Here is a 24,239-nt window from a genome sequence, read left to right as displayed (position 1 = left end):
TATCAGTGATATGGGATGAGATTTGTGAAATGGATGAATTGGAGCTGTCCTCCCACAATTGTCAGGCATGAAATGGATATCAGAAGTAATAAGTAACATATCTGAGAAGAAAATTAAAAGCCAGCTGATCTAATAGTTGAAATATACCCAGAAACAGGTTTTATACCCTGACAAAAGGCCAATTAGAGGTCAGCAAGATCAGTAACATTCACTGGCTGCAACCAAAGATGCTGACCAAACCAGTTGCATAAAGCTCAGTCTATCTCTCTCCCCTCTCTCCACCTTTATCTCTACCTGTATCTCTCTCTTCTCTCCCCACCTCTTCTCTTTCTCTATACCGCTGTTTACTTATCCATCTGTAAAGATGTCTTTTCCCCTTGGTAATTAATAAGTAATCTATGGAGTTATACTTTGAAACTGTAAATATGCCATAGCCTGATAATTTCTCACCAGTGACTTTAGCATCCATTCATGATACTGGCTTAAATCAGTTTTTACTCTGAGAGTTACAAATGATTATTGACATTTGTCAGTTGGCATTCTTATATAGAGAAGAGCTTTTCCTCCCTCGACTTTTATTTTAATTTAGTATTGGTATAGATTCATGAATTCTTTTTTCCCCTAAATTTAATGAGTTATAATGCATTCTTGTCATTATTTACTTCACTGTCAAATTGTCCCATTGGTTTCTATCTTCTTTTGACATGTTTTTGAAAATTTCCTTAGTTTCTGGCATGGTGCTCTCAGCTTATTTTATAGTTTTTATGGATCAGCCATAAAGAAATTAGTCATTTCTTTAAGAAGCTCAGGATTCTTATAGTAGAGAAGAGTGTTTAATACCCAAGGTGTGGACACAAAACGTGCTCCAAGGACACCGAATAGCTACTTGGTTGCTAATGCTTTCAGGTCCTTTTAGTAGACATAATTAAGAAATAGATTTCTTCCTTTATATCATGTAGTAAAAAATATTTCCATATTTAGAATCATGTTCTTAATATAGATTCCCAGAATTTGAGTGATTGGTTGAAATAACATGAACATTTTAGTGTATTGATTCTTATTATAAACTTGTTTCTCAGAAGCTTTGATTTTGTGGGTACTTGTTTTGCTATATGTTTACCAGAATTAGATCTTAATTTTTTCTTTTTTCTAATTCTATCAAGTATATAAAAATTATATATTTTAAATTTAACTTCCTTTGATTACCAGCAAAATTTAGCAGCCTTCTAGTTATGTTTCTCTTTGGTGAATTATTTATTCTTGCCCTTTCTCTTTTAGCATTTGCAATATTTCAAGATTTTTTTCTTTTTTGGCTGTCTATTTGGCTAGGCATTGTGCATACTTAACCTGTGGACTTTTTTTCTAACTCAATAGATTTTTCCAGTGAAACACTGAGATAATTTTTTCCTAGTTAATAATTAGCAAAAAATTCTGCAGAGTGATCAAATAAAAATCAAATATGAGGTATATGAGAAATTGGTTAAACAAGTTACTTTTTTACTAATAGTGTCAAAGAATAATATAAAAACTTGATTTTCCTCAGTCACGTTTCTTTCTTTTGTGAATGTGATTTCTTAAAAAATGAAACAGTTAAAACTTACAGGTTTTCTTTTCTTTTTCTTTTTGACTGAATCCTTAACCCTGCCCACAAAGCCTCAAGATGTAGGTAAGAAATTTACTTGTATATCACCTAAGGAATGACTAAGTTGGGATAATTTCTATTTTTTTAACTTTGTTTTCTTTCAATTTAATTTTTTGCTTGCTTTTTTCTTCTTCTCCCTAGTTTACATATACTTATCAGATATTGTGAACTAACCTTCCCAGATATTGTATTTTGGTGAACATATTACCCTATCTATAGACAGAGACAGTTATCACACCCAGCAAATGGTCACTGGCCTTATGGTAGTATAGGAAATGTTGCTGGGAGGCATAATTTGGATTTGAAAATATTAGTATTTCTTGCAGATGTGTATAGTGCATGGTAACAGTGGAACATTAGATATGAGTTAAGATTTTTCTGGAAACTTTGGTTGTTCAATGTATCTCCCAACTAGGTGGTAAACACCATAAGAGTATGCAGGACCTTGCTTCTTCCAACTGTACAGTTTGTAAATCTCCCCAAGCCTGTACATTCCCCAAGCCTGGCTGATGCAGTGTCAACCTGGAGGAAAAGGTGACTTTTATATTTCTTCTGCTCAAAGGGGGAACACCTTGAACTTCATCTGTTCAGAGGTGTCTTTTTGTAATCCCTCTGGCCTGAAAGGATCATATTTTTGTACCTCGCACCAAGGTGCTGTAAGTGTTGCCATGGCCCTGAAGACGTGGATTGTGTCTTAATTTGGTACCCCCTACAGTGTCTGCTAGTGAGCCCAGTCACCAGGCTTGAAGAAGAGTAGTCATTCTTGAGTTTTCCTTATCCTTTGTCCCTGTAACAACTTATTAAAAAATCCTGTTAATTTTTGTCTCCAATATCTTTTGCATTCATGTTTTCCTTTGCACTTCCATTACTCCTACCAAAATTCATGTCCTGCTGATTTCTCAGTAGGATAATTGCAAAAGTCTCCTAATGGGCTTCTTGCCTTTTTTCCACCCCATCCATTCATTCTTCCATCCATCTAGTTGACAAATAGTCCTCGTCACTTTCTATTTGTCAGGCAAATGTGGGAGATCCCAACATATCAGACATACCACTACCTGCCTGGTATTTCTTAGCATATAGAAATGATGATATTACTATTCTATATAAACATTTTCAGTGGCTCTTCATGGCTTCCATTTGGAGCCCAAACTCCTCAGCTTTATATGAAAGATATACATAATCTGGACCCAGTTTCTTTCTATCTTAGGTTCCATTATTCTTCTTTATGACCCACTTTTTCATCAGAGTGGATTAATTGACTTTCCCCAAAGACATCCCAGGATTTCTTACCTTTGTGCTTTTACTCACATCATTCTCTCCACAAAGAAATATGAGTTTCCTTATTTCTCAGCTAGCTGAAATCTTGTACATTTTTTTTTCAGACTCAACTCATACGCACCTCCTCCTATATTCCTTTTCTGGTTCCTCATCCAGAGATCATAAAGCATTCCTGTCATATACTTACCCACATTACTTTAGAACGTCATATAGATTGTACATTGTATTATAGTCGTGTTCATGAGTCACCTGCACTGTGAAAGTATTTAGGAACCCAAGGTCCAGGGGGAGATGTTTCAGTCATCATTGATTGTCTCATAGTATCCAGCACAGTACTTTGCAAAAGTAAGGACTCCATGGAAATAGTCTATGTGAACAAATATAAATGTGCTCTGATACGTATATGCTCACTGGGAGGGAATCAATGATTTTAGACTAGTTCCGAGATCACTTAAATATCTGTGTCTGACCAGCACTACAATCTACTACTACTACCAGCAAGCTCTGGTATCTCTTGTTGGGCACAGTTGAAGCATTATATCACTTAACAACGAACCCACATACTACTTTTTTAGTCATACATGACACTCAGTGGGGAAATGATGCTTGTATCTGACACTTGTGGCTGGGGAGCCATCAATAGTAAATCTAAAGTTTGGTCAGTGTGAGATTAATTCAAGTCAATTCAACTTAATGAATATTTTTTGAGCACGTAATCAACTGTGATTAAGATCTAATATTTGGTTCATATGATGTCTCTTCTTCATGTTAAATAGGCCAAAATTATTTTCTACCATCAGTTATCTATTTTATACTTTATAAATTTATCACATATAGTTATTTATTGGGAAAATGTTAAAATACCAGGATATTATAATAACCTGAATATCTTTGCTTTTCAGATGATGTCAGTATCACCCAGAAATTTATAGAGGATAATATTGGATATATGTGAGTTTCTCTAAACTCATTTTGATGACGATGGTGTTTACTATAAGCTTATCTGGTATCTTCCAGAAATATTAACGCTTCTCAAAAGTAATGTAAATAAATATAAACCATATCAAAAAATAAATACAGTGTTAATCATAAAATTCAGATGAGGCAATTGAATTGTCAAGAAGTTGTAAAAGTTATAACCTTCACACTTTGATAATTTCCTGAGGTTAGTCTGCAAGTGGGTGTTCCTATGAGTTTTTGGTTGGACATAAATCGAAATTCTGCAGGTCATCATTGTGTACTCTGTGTGGACTGTTGCAGCACCATCATTGCATTTGCTCAATATATTCAGGAGGCATCCTTTGAAGAAGTAGAAATGTTGGTAAAAACCATGACAGAATACAGAGATAAATGCTTGGCTGACATGACACTCCCAGAGTGTTCAAAATTAGCTGTAAGTAAATTGTTTGCATTTCCTAAACAAACAAGCTTATTGGTCAACACTGAGAGAATTTTTGCCTTGGAAATATAAAAAGAGAGATGCTCTATGGCCCTCACTTTTATTTTTTGATTAAAAAAACTTTAAAAAAAAAAAACAACAGAAATTTATTCTCTTACAATTCTGGAGGCCAGATGCCTAAAATCGAGGTGTTGTAGGGTACGCTCCCTGCAGAGGCTCTAGGGGAGAATCTGTTGAATGCATAAGGACAGCCAATAACCAATAACTTGGTTCCATCTGCTGAGACCCTATTTTCAAATAAGGTCCCATACACAATGTCCCATACACAATTAGGAATTGAACATAACTTTTGGGGGGACATTTTTCAACCCACAACAATGAGTATCTGGCTAGTCTCATTACAAGATTCCAATAATGAATTCTTCCTCCACCTGAATGAATTTGGACCTTGAAGCCAACTTGGGAATAAGGAAGAGTTAGTTCGATGTACCAACATAGTGGCCAAAAGCTTATGTCTCCAGAAGGCCACTAAAAAAGCTGAAACGTACAGGGGCCTGAGCAGTGCTATTTTCTGCCATCTCTACTAAATCGCCACTCAAATGTGGTTTTGGGGCAGAATGAGAGTCTCTGTTCAAAATATGTATTTTAATTTTATCTATAACCCAGAGAAACAATTAATATAGGAACTGCTCATAGCAGAAATCATGGTGAGGGAGGTGAGTAATACAGATCTTAGATTCCTAAAAGCATCACCTCTTGGTGTCAGGAAGGAGAAATCTGGGCCCCTCATTTTTAAATTAATTAATTAATTATTTTGGCTGTGTTGGGTCTTCTTTGCTGCATGTGGGCTTTCTCTAGTTGCAGCGAGCGGGGGCTACTCTTCATTGCGGTGCGTGGGCTTCTCATTGCTGTGGCTTCTCTTTTTGCAGAGCATGGGCTCTAGGCGTGTGGTCTTCAGTAGTTGTGGCACACGGACTTAGTTGCTCCGTGGCATGTGGGATCTTCCCAGACCAGGGATGGAACCTGTGTCCCCTGCATTGGCAGGCAGATTCTTAACCACTGTGCCACCAGGGATGTCCCTGGGCCCCTCATTTTTATTTTGCCTGACTTTAGTATTTAGGGTAAGGCACTTTCCTAGGAGAGGCAATTCTGTGTAATGATGCACAGGAGGACTTGGTTATGAGCTTGCAGTCCACGCCGTATGTATACAGGCAGGAAGACAGGAAATAGCCTGGCAAAGTAGAGGTACTTTCCTTACCTGCCTCTCTCAATATGTACTCTACTGTCACACCCTCTTTTCTTGGCCTCCTCCCGATAGAGTCACCATCTGCATCTCTAGAAGACTAATTACTAAACATTACCACTAAATACTTCACCAACACATTACACTCTGGCCATGTGACCTTGGAAGAGAAGGAAAAAAGCCACTATGTAAGAGAAATGTAGGTAGTAGAGAAATAGGAAGAGGTTGAAGGGCCTCAGGATAAGATAGAGAAAACTTCCCAAAGTGTGGGATGGTTGTCAAGGGTGTGGGTAAAGATGCTCTGCTGGTAATATTGGGAAAATTTGGGAAACTCTTTTGCAAAGGGTGACGCTCACCACTTATTGTCTCCATTGTGTCATCTCAGAAGGTTGAAAAATGTCATAATGAAAAAAAATGTCTTTTATTTTTCTGTTGTCCAGAATGATGTTTTACTGGAAAATATATGTACTATGGAGGGACTGCCACAAAAGCATAATTTTTCACACTGCTGCCATAAGGCTGACTTTGAAAGAAAACATTGTTTCCTCCATAATAAGAAAGCTGATGTAGGATTTTTGCCTCCTCTCCCTACTCTGGATCCTGAAGAGAAATGCCAGACTTATAAAAATAACAGAGAATCTTTTCTAAACAAGTAAGTTTAATTTTAGTAGAAAAATGATTTAATTGAAGAATTATTCTTAGGCTAAATCCAATATCTCTTCCAAAAGAACATAGCTGGGTTTCTTGATCATTTAGTTCATTCAACATGCACTTGTGTGTCAGATTCTGTGGTCATTGCTGAGGAGATGAATAAGATATGAAACCTGATTTCAAGATCCTTTCATTGTGATGTGTATTTTCTAATGGGATGAGCCCCAGAACTGAAGGGTGTGCATGGCACCAAAGTTCTACTGGAGGAAATAATATAGTCTTTCAATGGAGAGTTATAGCTTTTACTAAGGGTAAACATTACATTAATGGATGTTTAGCAAAAATCTGTTTTCAGTAGTGTAGTAGTTGTAGAAGCAGAGACATTTTCTGGAAAGCTTAACCCACAAAGCTTGTTTGAACATAAGTGATTATGATCTCCGAATCTTGGATGGAGTGTGTATAGGTAGCTGTTCTTTGAACCTGAAAAGGAGAGATGCTGACCATCTGGCATGATAGGAGAAGAAAAAGAATAGCCAGAGCCCCGTGTTCATGATTAGAATGGCAATCATCATTCTTCTCTGGGAGCTGGCAACTTCAGTGACACAACTTTTATTGGAGACTCGATAACGCTGCCTTCCATTGAAGCCTTCAGTAATGGGAAATCCTTCTTCCTCTCACCTTTACTTTCACAACTTGTTCTTCTTGTCTTTTCAAATCTTCTCTTTTCCTTCCCTTGTCTACCATTTATTCATTACCTTCTTGTTTTTTTCTTTCCCTCCTTCCTTCCTTTTTTCTTTTGTAGTTATATCTACGAAGTTTCCAGAAGGAACCCCTTTGTTTTTGCCCCTACACTTCTTACTGCTGCTGCTCGTTTTGAGGAGATGACTAAAACATGCTGTGAAGAACAAGAAAAAGCTAACTGCTTTCGAACAAAGGTGGGTACTAACATTTGTTTTCTTAAAAGGACGAGGATTCATCCCAAACTGTAGATCTTTACTTAAAATTAAATTATAGCAAAAGAGTTGTTTACCATTTAAAAACTATTCTCTTGCCACTTTCACTGGTTTTTCAACCCACTGGCCACCTGCTACTGATTTAAATTTCTTATTACTTGAGACCCTTGAAAGACAATTGCCCATTTCTAGGGTTTCTCTTCTGGCTTTGTCTTCCTTGTGAATTGGAAGGAAATGCTAGTGAGTAAATAACCAGGGTAAAAATGACATTTTATCTTCTATCTTGGACAAGTCCTCTTTTGACTACCCATAAAACTGAATCATCCTGGTAGAGATGGACTAGCTCACAGCACTCTTCACCACTCATCTTCCCATCAAGTATAATTCAGTCATTGGGAAGACTGGCCCCACCTTTATAATAAGCCACAAATTTATATTTTGATATGTACATTTCCTGAGATAAAAACCCCATAATTTTCTGTTTCTGAGCAAAGTTTGGAATTGTTTGGTTGACATGTGGTTAAGAAATAAGAGAATAGTGGGATTTTGCTCTTGCTTCAACAGAATTTCTCTTTATCCTTCAGGCAGAAACTTTCATACAATATTTAAAAGCATTATCTTCTTATCAAAAAAATGTCTGTGGGGCACTTATGAAATTTGGACCGCAAATCTTAAAATCTATGTGAGTTTTATAATGAGTATTTTGTTTCTACTTGTATTTTCTTGTCTAAGTCCTATTTTTGTTAAACCATTGATGACTTTTTATTTATACTCTTCCTAATTCCTCAAGGGTTTTGAGGTGGGTCTCAGTCTGGGTGGATTACTCAGACCAGGACATTAGGTCCGGATGAAAGAAGACCTGCAAGGTGGGGAGACCCCAGAGAGAAAAAGGACTACTTCTGAGTTAGTTTTTGGTTAGTTGGGAATCTGAGTGGGTCCAGGAGTTCTGAACCTGAGTTTTAAAACCTTCAAGTGCTTTAGACATGACTTATCCATCCATCTTTGACTTTAATGACTAGGAGACTACACTCTAGGGATAAATTTTATTTTACATGCTTACCCTAGCCTACTAGCAATGATGCTAGTGCAATGTTTTGTGAAAAATTCTGAGATTTCAAATAGGTCAGCAGGAAAGAATTCTGTGATGAATAACCTATACCAGCCATGGGCTTACAACAAGAAATGGTGGTCCTTAAAAGAAGTGTTTTGCTATAACAATTATGGAAGAGGGCACATCTCTCAGGCCCTTTTCCCCCCAGTCCTGATCTAGGACTCAAAATATCAACCTAGGATTTTCAAAATGATCATGTGGGCCATGCAATGTATAAACATTGGTAAAGCCATCAGTGAAAAAAACAAGGGTACCACATGCCTACTGCAGCTATTTGTACTGTATTAGCAAAGAGCTCCCTCTTGCCTTACTTGCTGTTCAAGTTGTTTTAGTGGTTTATCAATTCTATTTCCAGAAACATTGCTGTACTTAGTCAAAAATTCCCCAAGATTGAATTTAAGGAACTTATCTCCCTCCTAGAAGATGTTTCTTCCAAATATGATGGATGCTGTGAAGGGGATGTTGTGCAGTGCATCCATGGCAGGGTAAATATTCTATAAAACCAAGTAAAAATAGTGATTTTGGGGGTGGCTATTTTTTATTTTGAAGTTGCCCTAATGTTTGGCTACTCACCACAATAAAATCAGAATGTTGATAAATCGGTTGGGATTAACAGATAACACTACTATATATAAACTAGATAAACAACAAGGACCTCCTGTATAGCACAGGGAACTATATTCAATATCTTGTAATAGCCTATGATGGAAAAGAATCTGAAAAAAGAATAGATATATTCTTTTATATACATATATATTCAGTTATATATATAACTGAATCACTTTGCTGTACACCTGAAACTAATACAACATTGTAAATCACCTATGCTTCAACAAGAAATAAATTGTTAAATAATAACATAAAATAAAAAATGTTAACAAATAAGACCAAATAAAACTTTGGAGCTTTTTATACATGGGATTGTTTTTAGGTTACTCAGCAGATACTGTTTTATATGGCTAAATGCACATGACATAAACTCCAGGAATTTAGAATTTGTGGACATTAATTTAGGCCAGACTAAAGTTTTCTTTAATATTGCAAATACTCTTTAGCTATATTAGAGATTAACAGTAAAGCTCAGAAAATGATTCATCTTTATGTTTTTAAGAGCTGCTTTGTCTGAGTTTCTTCAGGCCATTTAGGAACAGTCTTTCCAGATAAGTAAATATGTTAATTTAAAATAACTCTTACTCTAGTCTTTAAAGTGATTCTCTAATGACATATACTGGTAAATATATTGTTGACATAGTTGAAGTTGTTTATGCATACGAGGGTAACACAATTTCATTAAAAATATCCCGACTTCTTAGTTGAAATTAAGTTTTTTCTTAGTGACTTTTAATTAGTCTTACTGTTTTAAATTCACAAGGAAACGTCATGTAGATTAGACAACTTGAATTTTAGAATATGAAGATATGTACATTTTATTTCAAGTAGTGGACAGTAGATATCACCAAGAATTATTTTGTCCTTAACTGTATTTCAATGAAAAGCAATCTCACTCGCTATTTACTTTTGTTTGTTTGTTTATGGGGATGTTGGTTTTATAATACTAAATTTAATGTACTGAAAAGATATAATTGAAGATTTTTCCCTGAAGTTTGGAGCTGAGACTAAGGGATCATATTATATTCTTAATATCCTTTTCTTTGATGGTTTTATGTAGAAATAAGAGGAATAGAATCGCAATTTATTCAAAATAGAAATTAATTCTCAGACAATAAGAGATGTGTTGCCTCAAACGATGATGGCCTTAGGGGAAATGTATATATGTTTGCAAAGACGGGCTCCCTGGTTCTAGGCGGTTTGCTGGAAACATGGTGCCAGCCTCCTTTCCATTTCTCACCTCAGCCTAGAGCTTCATCTCATTCTTTATCCTCGGTGTTCCCCAGGAGAAGATTCCAGGCCGGGGAACAGCTTGAGCAAAGTCAGAGAGACTGGAATAGCCTCGTGCTTTGACAGAACTCAATGTAGTTCATGAGACGCTAGGACAGAGAGTAGGAGGAATGTACAGTCTAATTCTGGAGCGTCTGGAGAGAGGACTAGAGGCTAGACTAGCTTTTAAAAAATTATCCAACTAATGTGTAACCAAGAGAGCTTCACCCTCTCCCTTATTCCCGTAACTTTATATGGAGGTCAGAATTGGGTAGGGAGAGTGGGGAGAGGGGAGAGAGTAGGGTTTACGATTTTGTACATTATTTGATAATTTGAACAGCTTCAGATTAATAATGTCTATAGGAAAATGACAACAATGAGCAGAATATCTCCTTATGTTTGAGAAGCCTTCATCTGGTAGTTGCTGTAGTGGTTCATTAGTTTACCATTCTTTCATTCACTTATCAAATATTTCTTGAGTTTCTACTATATACCTGGCAATGTGGTTTCAGGCCATAAGAGAAGAAATCTAGGATCATAGATATTACAGTAACATGTCTTTGGTGGCCCTCATTAAAGTACAGATAAACTCTCATGGGAAAGAAACAGCATTTAGAATTTAAAATGCCGATACACCAGTGGAGTAGGGGTAAAGTATTTAAAAGATTAATACTTAACAATGAATGTAAACTTATGAGTCTATTTTTCATAATTATATCATCTAAAATCCTGAGAAATAAAGCTTGCCTTAATATGAAAGTTCATTGTATTAAATCAATACAAAATTTAATTATCTATCAAATTAGCTGATGAAACAAGTCCAGATGTTATGCACATGGTTGATTTTGCATTGATTTTGGAAGGAAAATCCAGCCCTGACGATATTGTGAAAATAAAGTCATTTCCCATTCTTATTTGATACAGAGCAAGGTTATGAGCCATATTTGTTCAAAACAAGATTCCATCTCCAGCAAAATCAAAGAGTGCTGTGAAAAGAAAATACCAGAGCGCGGCGAGTGCATAATTTACTCAAATAAAGATGATAGACCAAACAACTTACCCCTAAGAGAAGCAAAGTTTACTGAAAGCGAAAATGTGTGTGAGGAACGAGATGCTGACCAAGAGAACTTCATGGCCGAGTAACATAACTCTATATTGACATTTATCAGGAAAACAGAAACTTTGGATTTGACCTATTTTGGCTAACTTGGGTGGAAGGAATAGGGATCATTTAAATCACATAAGTATTGGGTCTCACCTGATTTTAAGAGTCACGGCTATCGATCATAGTCTTTTTACATGATTTTAAGAAAATGCAACTGTGTTATGATGTGATGGCTAACATTTATTGAGTACTTGATATGTGCCAGACAATGGGCTAAGTACTTTATATGAATTATTTATTTTAATTCTCATACAGTCATGTAAAATAAGTGTGATTTCTCCCAATTTTCAGATGAGCAAACTGAGGTACAGAGAAATTAAGTAACTTGTTCAACTTTCAAAGCTAAAATATGGCAGAATAGGGATTAGACCCTAAGAGGTCGGGCCTGAGAAGTTGCAGGCTTACCTGCCATGCTCTGTCCTCCCTTGCCATCCCACCCCCTACACAGCTGCCCGGGTGTTCAGGGGAAGACTAGTTGACTTGGAGCCAAAAGGACTAGATCTGAGTCCTGGTTGAGTCAGTGGGACAAAAGTTAACCTCTCTGTATTGTAGGTAATCATATATAAAATTCATATAAGAATATTTGTTCATTCCAAATATTTTGGTTATAAAATATAATCCAGGGACTTTACTAGGTTAGGCAGGGTTCTTATCCCCAGTAAGCTTTCATCAATAAGAAGTGTGATGTGAGAAGACATAGACTCATAAATACATGAGTGCAAGAAATGCTCTTTAATTTCTGATAGCACTAGATGATAGGTAATGTGGGGACAGGGGAGGAAGTCCCTGGGGACCCTGGAAAGGCTTGATGGGAAGGAGGTACTGGAAGAAATTTTAGTAATCTGGACAGAAGGAGTAGAGCATGGATAGAAGTGTAAAACTGCTTGGTGTATATGTGGTTGTGAATAGGGTTTCTGCAGTGAGAGAGGAGGGTAGTGAGAGGTAGATGGGTCAGATCATACAGGCATGCTAAGTAACGAGATGCCACTGAAGGGTTTTCACTGAAGAATAAGGAAGGACAAAATCACTTTTGTTTTTTAGAAACTTCATCTGGAATGAATCCCAGTTTGGGGCTTAGGTGGTTGGTAAGTAGTTTTCAGACTCAATGAGATGGGAAGTATGGGGGAATGTTTTGTGGGAAAGAGAATATGTTTGAATCTGACCACTTTGACTTTGAGGTGCCTGTGAAGTAATTAACTGGGAATGTCACGAGATAATTTAATATATGAATTCTGGAAGGAGGTCTGGATTGAAGATACAGGTTATTGAATACTTACCAAATTTTCAGCGCTTCTCATCTATTAACCAATTTAATTTTCAGAATGACCTTCTGAGGTTAGAACACTTTTATTATCCTCATGTTACAGGCAAGGAAACTGAGGCACAGAGGTTAAGTAACTTGCTACAAAGTCACACAACTAATATGTGGTGGAGCCAGGATTCAAACGTAACCAGTGTGGCTTCAGACTCCTGCTCTTATAACCACTGTGCTCTATTGCTTCTCATGAGTCAAATTAATCTAAATGATAGATGCAAGGTGTTTCACTTGTACCTGACATATGCTTGCTAAACGGAAGCAATTTTCGTCCTCATCCTCTGCATCATCTCCATCACCATCACTATGACAACTAAAATAGTGTTTGAAGCCTGGGGAGAAATGATAGAGCAGCAATGAACATGCTGAGCCAGAAATGTTTCAGGTGCGGTTTTTCTGGATGCAAACATTTGATGCAAGACCTCAGTGGATCTGCCAGGCTAGGGTCGGCTCCCAGGGTTTTATTTTTTGCAATATTTTGGTGGTGTGTTTTTAGGTGTAATTTTATTCCTGGAGAAAGGTCCACGGCTTACATGAGATATTAAGGGGAACACTTGATTCTCTGAAGGTTAAACACCACTGCTTTAGGATATGGGAATGCATCCCACAAATGGGATTGAGAAGGCAGGTGGGGAAGCAGGAGAGATGATGTCAGAAAAACCAAGAGTAATCAAGAGAAAAAGGTTGCAAACCAAAAAGAGATTATAAAACGTCCCTTGGACTTGGAGAACTCTTGTGAGGTATTGCTCTCTCAAAACATAGACCATTTTTACTTAATTTGAATGAATAAAGAAGATACTTTTATGAAGAAGTTTCTGAACAGCACAGTTGAGGTAGTTAAAGAAAACACCTCTCTTTTGAGCAGAGTCAACTTGGTTTAAACAAGAATAAAGTAGGCGTCCTATGGGACCTAGGTTCAAATTTTATACTTCCATTAATAGCCAGGTGCTTAACTGGTCTGAAACTTAGTTTCCTCAGCTATAATATAGTACTTATCTTGAGGGTTAAGTGAAGTTAAATGAGAACGTGTTTTATAAAGGGTAGGAAGCCTATCTTTGTCTCCTATGCACAAAGCTTGATCCAGTGCCTCGCACCTACTAAGGGCTTAATAAGTGTTAGCCTCTTCTCTCTCCCTTTCTCACTTTCTCCCCAAATCACACCCACATATACTTCACCGAGGCCATGGAAACCTGCACCAATGACTTAGGGTGGCAGGAGTGATTATTCCCATATTTGACAAGTGACAGGATGAAGGAATGAGCAAAGGCTGCTCCACAATCTCTCCCTAAGTTGGCACCGGGAGTGGGGAGAAATCCATATTCCCACCATCTCAAGATGGAGGTCTGAATGCATTTTCCAACAGAATTATACTCGATATGTATTTTCTAAAGTATTGGTGGCATGATCTACTATTTCTGATGCTTTATGGGTTAAATCATTCTAACAATGAATGCTAAATACCTTTAATCATTCTATCCCTCCAAGTAAAAGGATTGTTAGTTTAAAACATAATATGGAAGAGAACCTTTGTAAAATGATCTCCTGTTGTCAAAATGTCCTCTTAAATCATTCCCTGACCAAACCAGAGGAGGAACTTAGCATATGAAGACAGACTCAGTGTTAGAAGATCTCTCTAGAGTAAAAGATAGCGGGATTTGGTGTTTTGCTCTTTCTCCAAGTTCTAATATACAAAATATTTTACACATCGCAGGTTTCTTTATCAATACTCAAGGAGACATCCAGAACTGTCCACACCAGAGTTGTTAAGAATTGCTGGAGTGTATGAGGATCTCCTGAGAGAGTGTTGCAACACGAAAAACCCTCCAGACTGTTACAGACATGCGGTAAGTTCCATCCTAGTAGGCTCAGAGAATTAAATAAACAAAATAAAACAACAAACATTTAAAAACTATCAAAGTTTCACTCTGGTTCAGAAGGTGGAAAATGTGATTGACAAATCTGAGTCTACCTTAAATTCAGTGTAAGTTGATCATAGGGAAGACCAACATCATTGGTTTGGGTTACTCATAATGTTTTGAACTTCAAATCCTGTGTGTTGATGCAAAAAATTCTTCCCATTAAACATTTATATTGTTATTTATGTACTCTGTAGTTTCTTGGGCCAATTCAATTTTTTGTTATAGTAAAAATAATAAATGATTATTAAAGATGATTAGGAAAGTATCAAAATTTACAAAGAAAAAAATAAAAATTTTCTGATTCTGTCACCAAGAAATAGCTATAATTAACATTTTTTCATCTTTTCTATGCATATATGAATACATTTATATGTGTGTTTAAAAATAAGATTGGAATAATACTTTCTTAAGAAATTTTTGGATCTGTTTTTATTTATTGGCATAAAAAACATTTTATGTTATTAAACAGACTTTTAAAAAATGTATTTATTTTACATGATGGTATTCCATCATAATAATTGATTTAAATGCTCTCATACTGTACGTTTGACATTTTGGACATTGATTTAACTTTTTAAAAATTTTATTTATAAGTGACCCTAAGTATCTCATTCCATTCATCATTATTAATATTTATGGTTATTTTCTTTAGACAGATTATCAGAAGGAAAATTATTAAGTCAAATTATATAGACTTTAAAATAAAAAATATTTGATACAAACGGCCAGGTTACTATCTAGAAAGTTATTAGCAGCATATAGTCCTATAACAGTGCTTGAAAATGCTCATCTTACCTCCACCTTCACCAACATTGCACATAGAAATTAACTTTGCTAAATAATGAGCATGTTTTAAAATTTTAATTATTTTTTTAATGAAGTTAAACATTTCCCATATGATTTTAGCTACTGTAGTTATAAATTTCCTGTGGACAATTTGTTCACATCTTTTACCCATTTTCCTGTTGAAATTAGCATTTTTAAATATCAGTTCATATGCACTTTTTGTGTATTATAGAAATTAATTATTTGTCATGTTCGATTTGTTTCTCATTCATTTGATAAGTGTTGCTTTTGCTTTACTTAAAAAATTACCTCCACTTGCCAAAAATGCCAGTTTACACCCATTCATCTTTGAGCAAGAAGTAAGAAGACTTAAGTTTTATCCAGCTCTACCGCTGTCCCTAACAAGGAGGTCTGTTCCTGATCCTTAAATGAATCATAGTGCTAGAAAATTCTCTTTATTATATGGAGACACAATTCGTCCCACAGCATTCATCCACTGGTGTGTAGTTTTCTCTCTAGTGGTCACTTAGTAGATGTCCAATTTTATGCCGCGTGAGAGAGAGTTTGTCAAATATTTGAGGACAATTATTGGAGGTTTTAAGTTCCAGTTCTAAGTGATGAAAAAGAAGATATAAAAAAGATACATGTGATTAAAAATGTTATGTAGCAATACTTATTCACTGGGTGATTCTAGGCAAGCCGCTTGACTTCATAGGGCCAGATAACTTCTCTGACCACTTCAAAGTGAGAATCAATATGATCATTGTCTGGGAATTCCCTGGTGGTCCAGTGGTTAGGACTCGGGCTTCCACTGCAGGGAACACTGGTTCGATCCCTGATCGGGGGACTAAGATCCCACATGCCGTGACGCGGCCAAAATAAATAACGAAATAAATACATACCTACATAAAAAAAATAAGCAGCTTGTCACCTCTTTCTAAAAAAAAAAATATGATCATTGTCAACATCAGATTTGAATTTCACTTTGCAGACGGGAAAGCTCTATAAGGTAATGATACCTCTACAAGGTAATGATAATGAAAAATTTGAGCTTTCAAATTTAGCAAAAACTATATCTATAAATTAAAAAATTCAAATTCTTACATATATAAAAACTACCCTCAATTTAATGAGTAGTGTATGATAATTAGAGTTTGAAAATGCTATATAAATTAAAGGAGCAATTAGACAAGTTGACTTGAAGCTTATGATTAAATTTTAGATAAAATGTTCATAAACATGATTGTTCGTATTTTCAGGAAAACAAATTCAATGAGACAACTGAGAAAAGCCTCAAGATAGTACAGCGAGAATGTGAACATTTTCAGATTTCGGGGAAGGATGACTTGAAATACCAGTAAGTTGTTTGCGCAAGTAGGTTAACAATGGTGACCAGGATAAAATAAAGAGTGCCACAAAGTGTCAAAATCTTAGCTCAGTCTTTTAGTTATGACAAGTTCATAAACTCTGGGAAAGAATAAAAACACAAAAGTCAAGAAGGCACATTGAGCTGTCATATTAAGCCTTTACCAGAAATGAGGCTAGAAATTGAAGACATACAGGATTCTGGAAAAACTGATTCTCTAATGTATTAGTTTTTGTTTGGACTACCTTTCTCACTCGCAGCCCAGAATTTCTGGATTTTACCCTGTTTCAGGGGTGTGGGGTGGGATGGAGAAAACTTCACGTTGTTATAATTTCCCAAGGAAGAATTATTTAAGGAAGTAATTCTTATTGAGTTAAAAAAAATAATTCTGGATTTACTTAACACTTTACTATTCATTTTTAAGTATTCTTGTGAGCATTCATGAATAATATGAAGTTTGTTCTGGATTTTCTTAATTAATTACCATGCTAATGTATTGTGTGTTGAAACCAAACATCTTCAAGTCACAACAAAACACAGTTTAAAAAATATATTTTCACTATTTCTGCAATTGGGCTGTTATCTGAAAACTCAGCCCATTAAATATCTTTGTTTCCTCCATCTCAGATTATCCTTTTCCAACATGTATCTATTAAATTTTCCCTTTGAAATATTTATTAACTGCTCAAGGGATCTCAAGCAGGATTTTACAAACTAACTAAGACATTTTCTACCAAGGAGCTCCTATACTCACAGGTGAAGAAGGATGGGCAAATCTGAGAGTTTCTGAAGTATCATGAAATTAGAAGGAAACCGAAATACAGCGATCTAGGAGGCAGGGTGCAGGAAGACAGGAAGTGAAGAGACTGTTCTCTACCACTTTATGAGAGAGCTGAGCTTCATGTTGCCCTTATGTTGGTTGTCCCTAGCCTGGCAGGGTTGGGGCTTCAGGGGGCTAGACAAGGGAAAATGGGTACCTGCTTTTGTTCAGAACAAACAGACAAATGTTCTTTCAGCTACCTCATCAATCTCACAAAACTAGCCCCCCAGCTCTCCACTGAAGAACTGACCTTTCTTGGCAAGGAAATGGTGACAGCTTTGACCACCTGCTGTACACTGAGTGAAGAGTTTGCCTGCGTTGATAATTTGGTGAGCCTGGCCCATGTGCCTGACTATTCCTAAAAGAAAAAAAAAAAAAGGATGCTTTTGCACTCATTCATTTATAGTGATTGTCCGTCTTCCTCTCTTCATTGTTTTCAAGATTGTTAAGCAAGGAAGGTCAAGTTTTATTTTTGGCTTACTGTGTCAAAATCCTGAGAAGCAAAAGAGAAGTCTTAAATATTTGCTTGGGGTTCTCCAAATCATCTTTATTACTTCTTATTTATATTAGAAGCCATTTGTTAGAGCAAACCACTTGGAATCATAGAATTATTTCAGAATGATAGAGAAAGTTTCATAATCTTAAGTAATGGGATAGATTCTCTCTCTTGTCCCACCAGGTCAGTAAGAGAATTGCTGTTTCCAGCCCAGTTCGGGTTGGGTGCACCTTTTTAGGTCTGGGGTGGACAGTACGTGGGGGACATCCCAGAAGGGGACTAAAACTAAGGGCCACAGTGTCCTAATGCCATTTTCAGTTGGCTGTTTGCAGCTCTCTGCTCAAAATCACAAATTTGTATATACGTTAACAAGAATTAATCTCTAGACATTTAAATTGCTATGGCTTGCATTTTTGTTATAATGTCATTTAGGACACCAGCCTCTACTTTTCTTTGCACGTCGTTTCATGTTACAAGTGCATGAGTTTTTCTAAGTTGACAGTGATACTAGCACAAACTAACAATTCATCTAGCTGTATTTCAAAACTCCATTGCAACTTTCATTGGTATAGGTGGACTTAGTTCTTGGAGAGTTATGTGGAATAAATGAAAATCGAAGTATCAACCCTGCTGTGGACCACTGTTGTAAAACAAACTTTGCCTTCAGAAGGTCCTGCTTTGAGGGCTTGGAAGCCGATAAGACGTATGTGCCTCCATCTACCTCTCAAGGTTTATTTACCTTTCACACAGACTTGTGTCAGGCTCATAATGAGGAGCTCCAGAGAAAGAAAGACAGGTACAGACATTCTCCACTGTTCACCTTTTTCTTCAGCCGGAAGACATAGCATGTATTAATGAGAAGTTTTATTGTAATGGATATGTGATTTTTGGTGTTATAATCCTGTTCTTTCTGTCACACTGTCCAGTCTGCCCAATTGTAAGCTAAAACCTAGCTAGTCTTTTCCTTTGCTAGAGCCTTGGAGGGTCCAAAAGACTGTGATTTGGAAAGGTGGGTGAGAGTAGCCATAAAAATGCTCCTAGAAGGCTCATAATGAATCAGATTTTCTTGAGAGCATGTCATAGATGTTTGCTCTGAGAATCTCTCTTAATGTTTGCAGATAAGAGAGGCCCAAAAGGAACAGGAATTTTGCTTTTGCTTTCTCAGGCAATGCTACAAATGCCAAGGAATCAGATCGTTTTTCTTTTTTTTTAGATTAAGCAGTGTCTGTATCAAGTGGAGTGGAAACAGAATTCAGTTATTGAGGGAGGGGGAATAGATGTTGCTTTGGACATGAATTTTCTAGAGACATCAAATGTAGTCACATAGTCTACAATATTGTACATATTGAAGACTTACTATATGTTCCCATATTTTATACAATTTCATCCATGATTACATAGCTCTCCAAAGATTGTTATAATGGAATCCATCCCATGTGTTTAACAGGAAAGTTTCAGGACATCCTTTCAAAAGTGGAATATTTTAACTTTTTACATTCACCCAAATGGAGATTCCTAAGACATATGATTCTATAACTAGCCTTTTGGAGAAGAGGGCTGCAGAAAGAAATCGTTAATTAATTCTGTTTGACTCACTGGGTCACAGGTTTCTTGTCAACTTAGTGAAACTGAAGCCTGAACTTACAAGGGTGGAGCTGCAGTCATTGCTGGTGAATTTCACGAATGTGGTGAAGAAGTGCTGCCAGGCCCAGGGGCCTGAAGCCTGCTTCAAGGAGGAGGTACTTCCAGCTCTTTTCCCCCTGAAATCCAACTGGTATTCCTGGTCAAACAAAAGAAACCAGAACTCCCCTTAGGACCCCCCTTCCCCCCTGCAATGTCTCCCAGGCTGAGGCCTGAGAGCACAATCGCTACACAACTAAATATGCAGACATCTCTCTGACAGGGTTTTGGCACCATCTCCTTGGTGACGACATGGTGTAAGAAAAGGCATCAGGAAATCATAGGTTCTATGCTGGCAGTCGTGGTCATGTCACTTAATCTGAACTGCGGTTCACCTTCTTTAAATGAGGATGGTAATAATTATCCTTGAATTATACCATCCAGTTGGTTAATAAATAGTTAATCTGACTTGCAAAGGAGATCATATCAGTCTCAAAGAGAGGGGAACAGGAAGGACATCAGGAAGTGATGAGGTCTTTCAGGGGGTGGCTGTGTCACCTTCCTGGCCTTTGTCCCAACATCCCCTGCTAGAGCATACCTGTGTGTGAAGTGAGGAGGTGGCAGAGAAGATGAGAGGAGATGTGTCCCCTGCTGGTTCGTGTTCCAGGAGCCTCAGGCACCTGTGAGTGTCAGCCCCAGTGGATGCTCCTTGGAAATATCTTGCTCACTGTTTCTTTCCTAGTGACACCCACTCCCCTCCAGACTCACTCACAACTCGTGCACACACACGTACTTCGTTCACACTCACATGCTTCATGCACACTCACAGGCACACACACACACACACACACACAGAGCTTTCATTCTGGTTGAGAGCCCTCTGTTTTTCTGAGTGAGTGCTTAATCTGGGAATTTTTTTTGGCACAAACTACTAGTTTTTTGAAAAACATGCTTGATTTCATTAGAGGGTATTAGTGTCATTTAGCATTTATCCGGGTGAGTGTATGTATTGAGACCACATAAAGGGAGAGATGAATTCCCTGGCAGTTTGTAAAAGGCTGGGGTGTCTGTTTCCAAGATCACCAGAAGAAATTGTTCATTGTCTCCTGTACAACACGGGAGTGGTTTAACTTTTCTTTACAAAGCTCAAGACAATATGCTTCTCTAAATTCAAATAATAATGTCTTAAATTTTTCTTTCCATTTTTTTTTATTGGAGTAGAGCTGCTGCACAGTATTATATAAGTTACAGGTCTATAATATAGTGAGTCACAATTTTTAAAAGTTATGTTCCATTTATAGTTATTGTGGAATACTGACGATATTCCCCATGTTGTATAATATATCCTTATAGATTATTTTATACTTAATAGTTTGTACTTCTTAATCCCCTACCCCTATATTTCCCCTCCCCCCTTCCCTCTCCCTATAGGTAACCACTAATTTGTTCTCTATATCTGTGAGTCTGCTTCTTTTTTGTTATATTCACTAGTTTGTTGTATGTTTTAGATTTCACATATGCGTATATCATACAGTATTTGTCTTTGTCTGACGTATTTCACTAAGCATAATGCCTTCCAAGTCCATTCTTATTGTTGCAAATGGCAAAATTTCATTCTTTTTTTTAATCTCTGAGTAGTATTGTATTGTATATATGGGCCACATCTTCTTTATCCATTCATCTGTCGATGGACACTTAGGTTGCTTCCGTATCTTGGCAATTGTAAATAATGCTGATATGAATGAACATTGGGGTGCATGTATCTTTTCAAATTAGTGCTTCTTTTTTTGGACACATGTCCAGGAATAGCATCACTGGGTTGTATGGTGGTTCTATTTTCAGTTTTTGGAAACCCTCATACACTGTTGGTGGGAATGTAAACTGGTGCAACCACAGTGGAAAACAATATGGAGGTTTCTTAGAAGTCTTCCTATGTGCTTTTATTTCTCTTTTTTTTTCTCTCTCAGGGTCCAAAATTGTCAGCCAAAAGTCAGGTTGCTTGAAAAACATCAAGTAAAATTCACCAAAGGTAATAACTTGTATCTCAATCAAAGGCTAAATGTATTGGTAACTTATTTGGTCGTTTTGGCTTTTCCCTTCTCATGCTTCAGTGTCAATTTCTGGCTCATCCCCCATGCCTTACACCTAACAGACCCCAGTACTTGTCCTGTAATGTTTCTCTGAGTATCATTCACTCCTTACGGGATGGCACAGCTGCATTTGTGCTAGCACACTCTTACTGTCCCAGCAGTTTTCTGAATACCTAAAGGTATCCACTCTTCTGCCCTTCTGCTACTACAGTCAGATGTCTGGACCAGGAAGGAAAGGCAACAGAATCTATGAATATTGACAGGGAGAGCAGGGGGTTGGGATGGGCAGACAGGCCTCAGTAAAGCTGTTCTAAGAGTCTCTTGCTTCAGTATTTACATAAAAGAAAAGTGATATGTTAGGGATTTCAAAAATGTGTATAAAGGATCTCTTCTTCCCTGCAGTTTGTGTAAGACAAATTCACAAACTTTAGGAACAAAATGTTGAGTAGATATAGCAAGGATGTTCAGTGTCCAGGAAGAGAGACCGGGACCTCCACAGGGAGTGGGTTTGGATCTATGAAAGGCAAAACATAGTTACCACTAACAGTTTTTTTTATATACATGAATTTCCATCACTCAAGTTATAACATTTTGTATTCTTTTGCTGCAAAAGATTCTATTTTTCTTTCCAGGTTTCAGAGAAAAGAGAGGAAGACCAACATACCTGCTTCCTATCTGTCCCGTGGTGAATTTCGTTTTCTGAGAACACAGTAAAAAGATTCTTCTGTAATCATTATCTGAGATCATGTTATTGCAGCAAGCAATAAACAACAACATTATAAAGTTATTTCTCAAAGACTAATTGTCATGTGTCAACTTGTTAACCAAATTAAACAATCAAGAGTCATTCATTCCATCAGGATCTTTGGCTCATTGGTTAAATCTACTACTCTATGGAAGACAGGACTCTGAAATAGCAATTGTGAGGGCAGAATCCTCACAGATTCTGTTCTTGATGCTACTGGGAAGAAAATGGGGAGTTGTGGGCATGCAGCATGACCTTTACTACTACTACTACTATTACTGCTACTACTGTTATTACTAGCTGGGATTGAATGTTTTCAAAGCAAAAACATTGTTGGAGGTACTTCTAATGCATTACGTCATTTAACTGTAACAACTCTATCAAGTAAACCTTTTTTATTCCCATTTTACAGATAGGGAACCTGAGGCTTGGGGATATAAACAAATCTGTTCAATGTCATATGACTAGTATTGCCAGAACCAAGGTTTGAATTTGAGCCCTCTAATTTCAGAAGAATATTCTTAGCCACTGTACACACTGCCTGTGTACGGCCGTGTTGTGGGTGTCTTATAAAATCTGTTATTCAGAGAAGGGGAAAAGTGCCCAAGGCATCTGTGACAGTGACTCTTTTCTCCCTGCATCCCCACTTCACACCAAAATTGCTATTATACTGGAGCTGTAAGCTTGGCAGTGACGTCTAAGGAGAGGGAGTGGTAGGAACTGGGAAGCCAGGAAATGAAGGTTGGTCACGGGATCATGGCTTGATGATCCTGGCTGTTCTCTAAACTTTTAAGGTTTTTAGTATTTCAGTGTCTGAAATGAAAGATTATGACCATCAAACAGATAACACATGAAAATATTCAGAGTTCTTTTGGTTTAACATTTAGAGCATAGTGTTTGGGATTCTCATTCATTTATCAACAAATATTTATTCGATCCTACGGTGTGTCAGACATTGTGGATGCAAGTATGAGGCAATTAAACATGGTTCTTAAGTCCTGCTGGGCAGGGAGAAGGATAGTAAGCAATCGCATAGAGTGTCATAGGTGCAGGATGGAAACAGCCGCTGCTGTGGGAGCACATAGCACCCGCACTCAGTCTAAGCTGAAGATGCAGGCGGGCGGGGAGCGGGGGGATTATATTCCTTCTGCCAGTCACTTGCTGTATGGCCTCAGACACAAGAACCTTACGATTTAAGACTCCCATTTCTTGGTGTAGGTGAAAGAATAATCCCCACGTCACAAAGGCTTTAGAGAAATGTATTAAATTACTATATAAAGTATCCAATACAATGCCCAGCAGATAATAGGTGTTTAATTCATGAAGTTATTTTGTCCTTTTACCATTTTTCCAAGCACTCTTGTTTATTAACAAGGATAATAAGGAAGAAAATTTTACTTAAATAATAATAAGTTCATCAAACAGAAGTGAAACAGAGCATAGTTTGCTAATTCAATTTTGTACCTAGTAGTGGATTCTGCTATGTGTCCAGTGCTATCTTAAGAGCAGCAGATATGAAACCAGAGACTCAGGAAACTCTGCCATCACAAGACTGTATTATCACAGAGGAAATTGCCCTGCAACTCTCTCCACTGATGTGCCAGAGAACACACTGATAGAAGGCGGGTAACCCGTGTGATGTGAAGAAAGGAAGGAGAGGAATGTTTTATTCAGAAGTCGTGTTTTTCCTGGAGAAGAGAGGATTTGGAAAAAGGGCAAGTCACACTTACTCTATTGCTCAGACAGAATCCATACCAATGAA

General features: G+C 37.1%; 1 protein-coding gene across 1 annotated transcript; it reads left to right on the top strand.

Moving 5' to 3' along the window:
* The first annotated feature begins 1,552 nt into the window (after positions 1-1,552).
* AFM (afamin) lies at positions 1,553-22,519 on the top strand. Its single transcript, XM_065877800.1, has 15 exons — positions 1,553-1,666; positions 3,823-3,871; positions 4,181-4,313; positions 6,003-6,214; positions 7,016-7,148; positions 7,751-7,848; positions 8,633-8,762; positions 11,080-11,294; positions 14,347-14,479; positions 16,600-16,697; positions 17,723-17,855; positions 18,595-18,818; positions 19,629-19,761; positions 21,610-21,671; positions 22,365-22,519. Exons 1-14 carry the CDS (start codon positions 1,582-1,584, stop codon positions 21,643-21,645), a joined length of 1,812 nt encoding a protein of 603 aa, XP_065733872.1. The 5' UTR covers positions 1,553-1,581; the 3' UTR covers positions 21,646-21,671; positions 22,365-22,519.
* Positions 22,520-24,239: the final 1,720 nt, after the last annotated feature.

Source organism: Phocoena phocoena, chromosome 5 (assembly GCF_963924675.1).
Source record: "Phocoena phocoena chromosome 5, mPhoPho1.1, whole genome shotgun sequence".
Classification (NCBI taxonomy): Eukaryota; Metazoa; Chordata; class Mammalia; order Artiodactyla; family Phocoenidae; genus Phocoena; species Phocoena phocoena.
The sequence above is the reverse complement of the archived record's forward strand: the minus strand, read 5'-3'. Positions and strand labels throughout refer to the sequence as shown.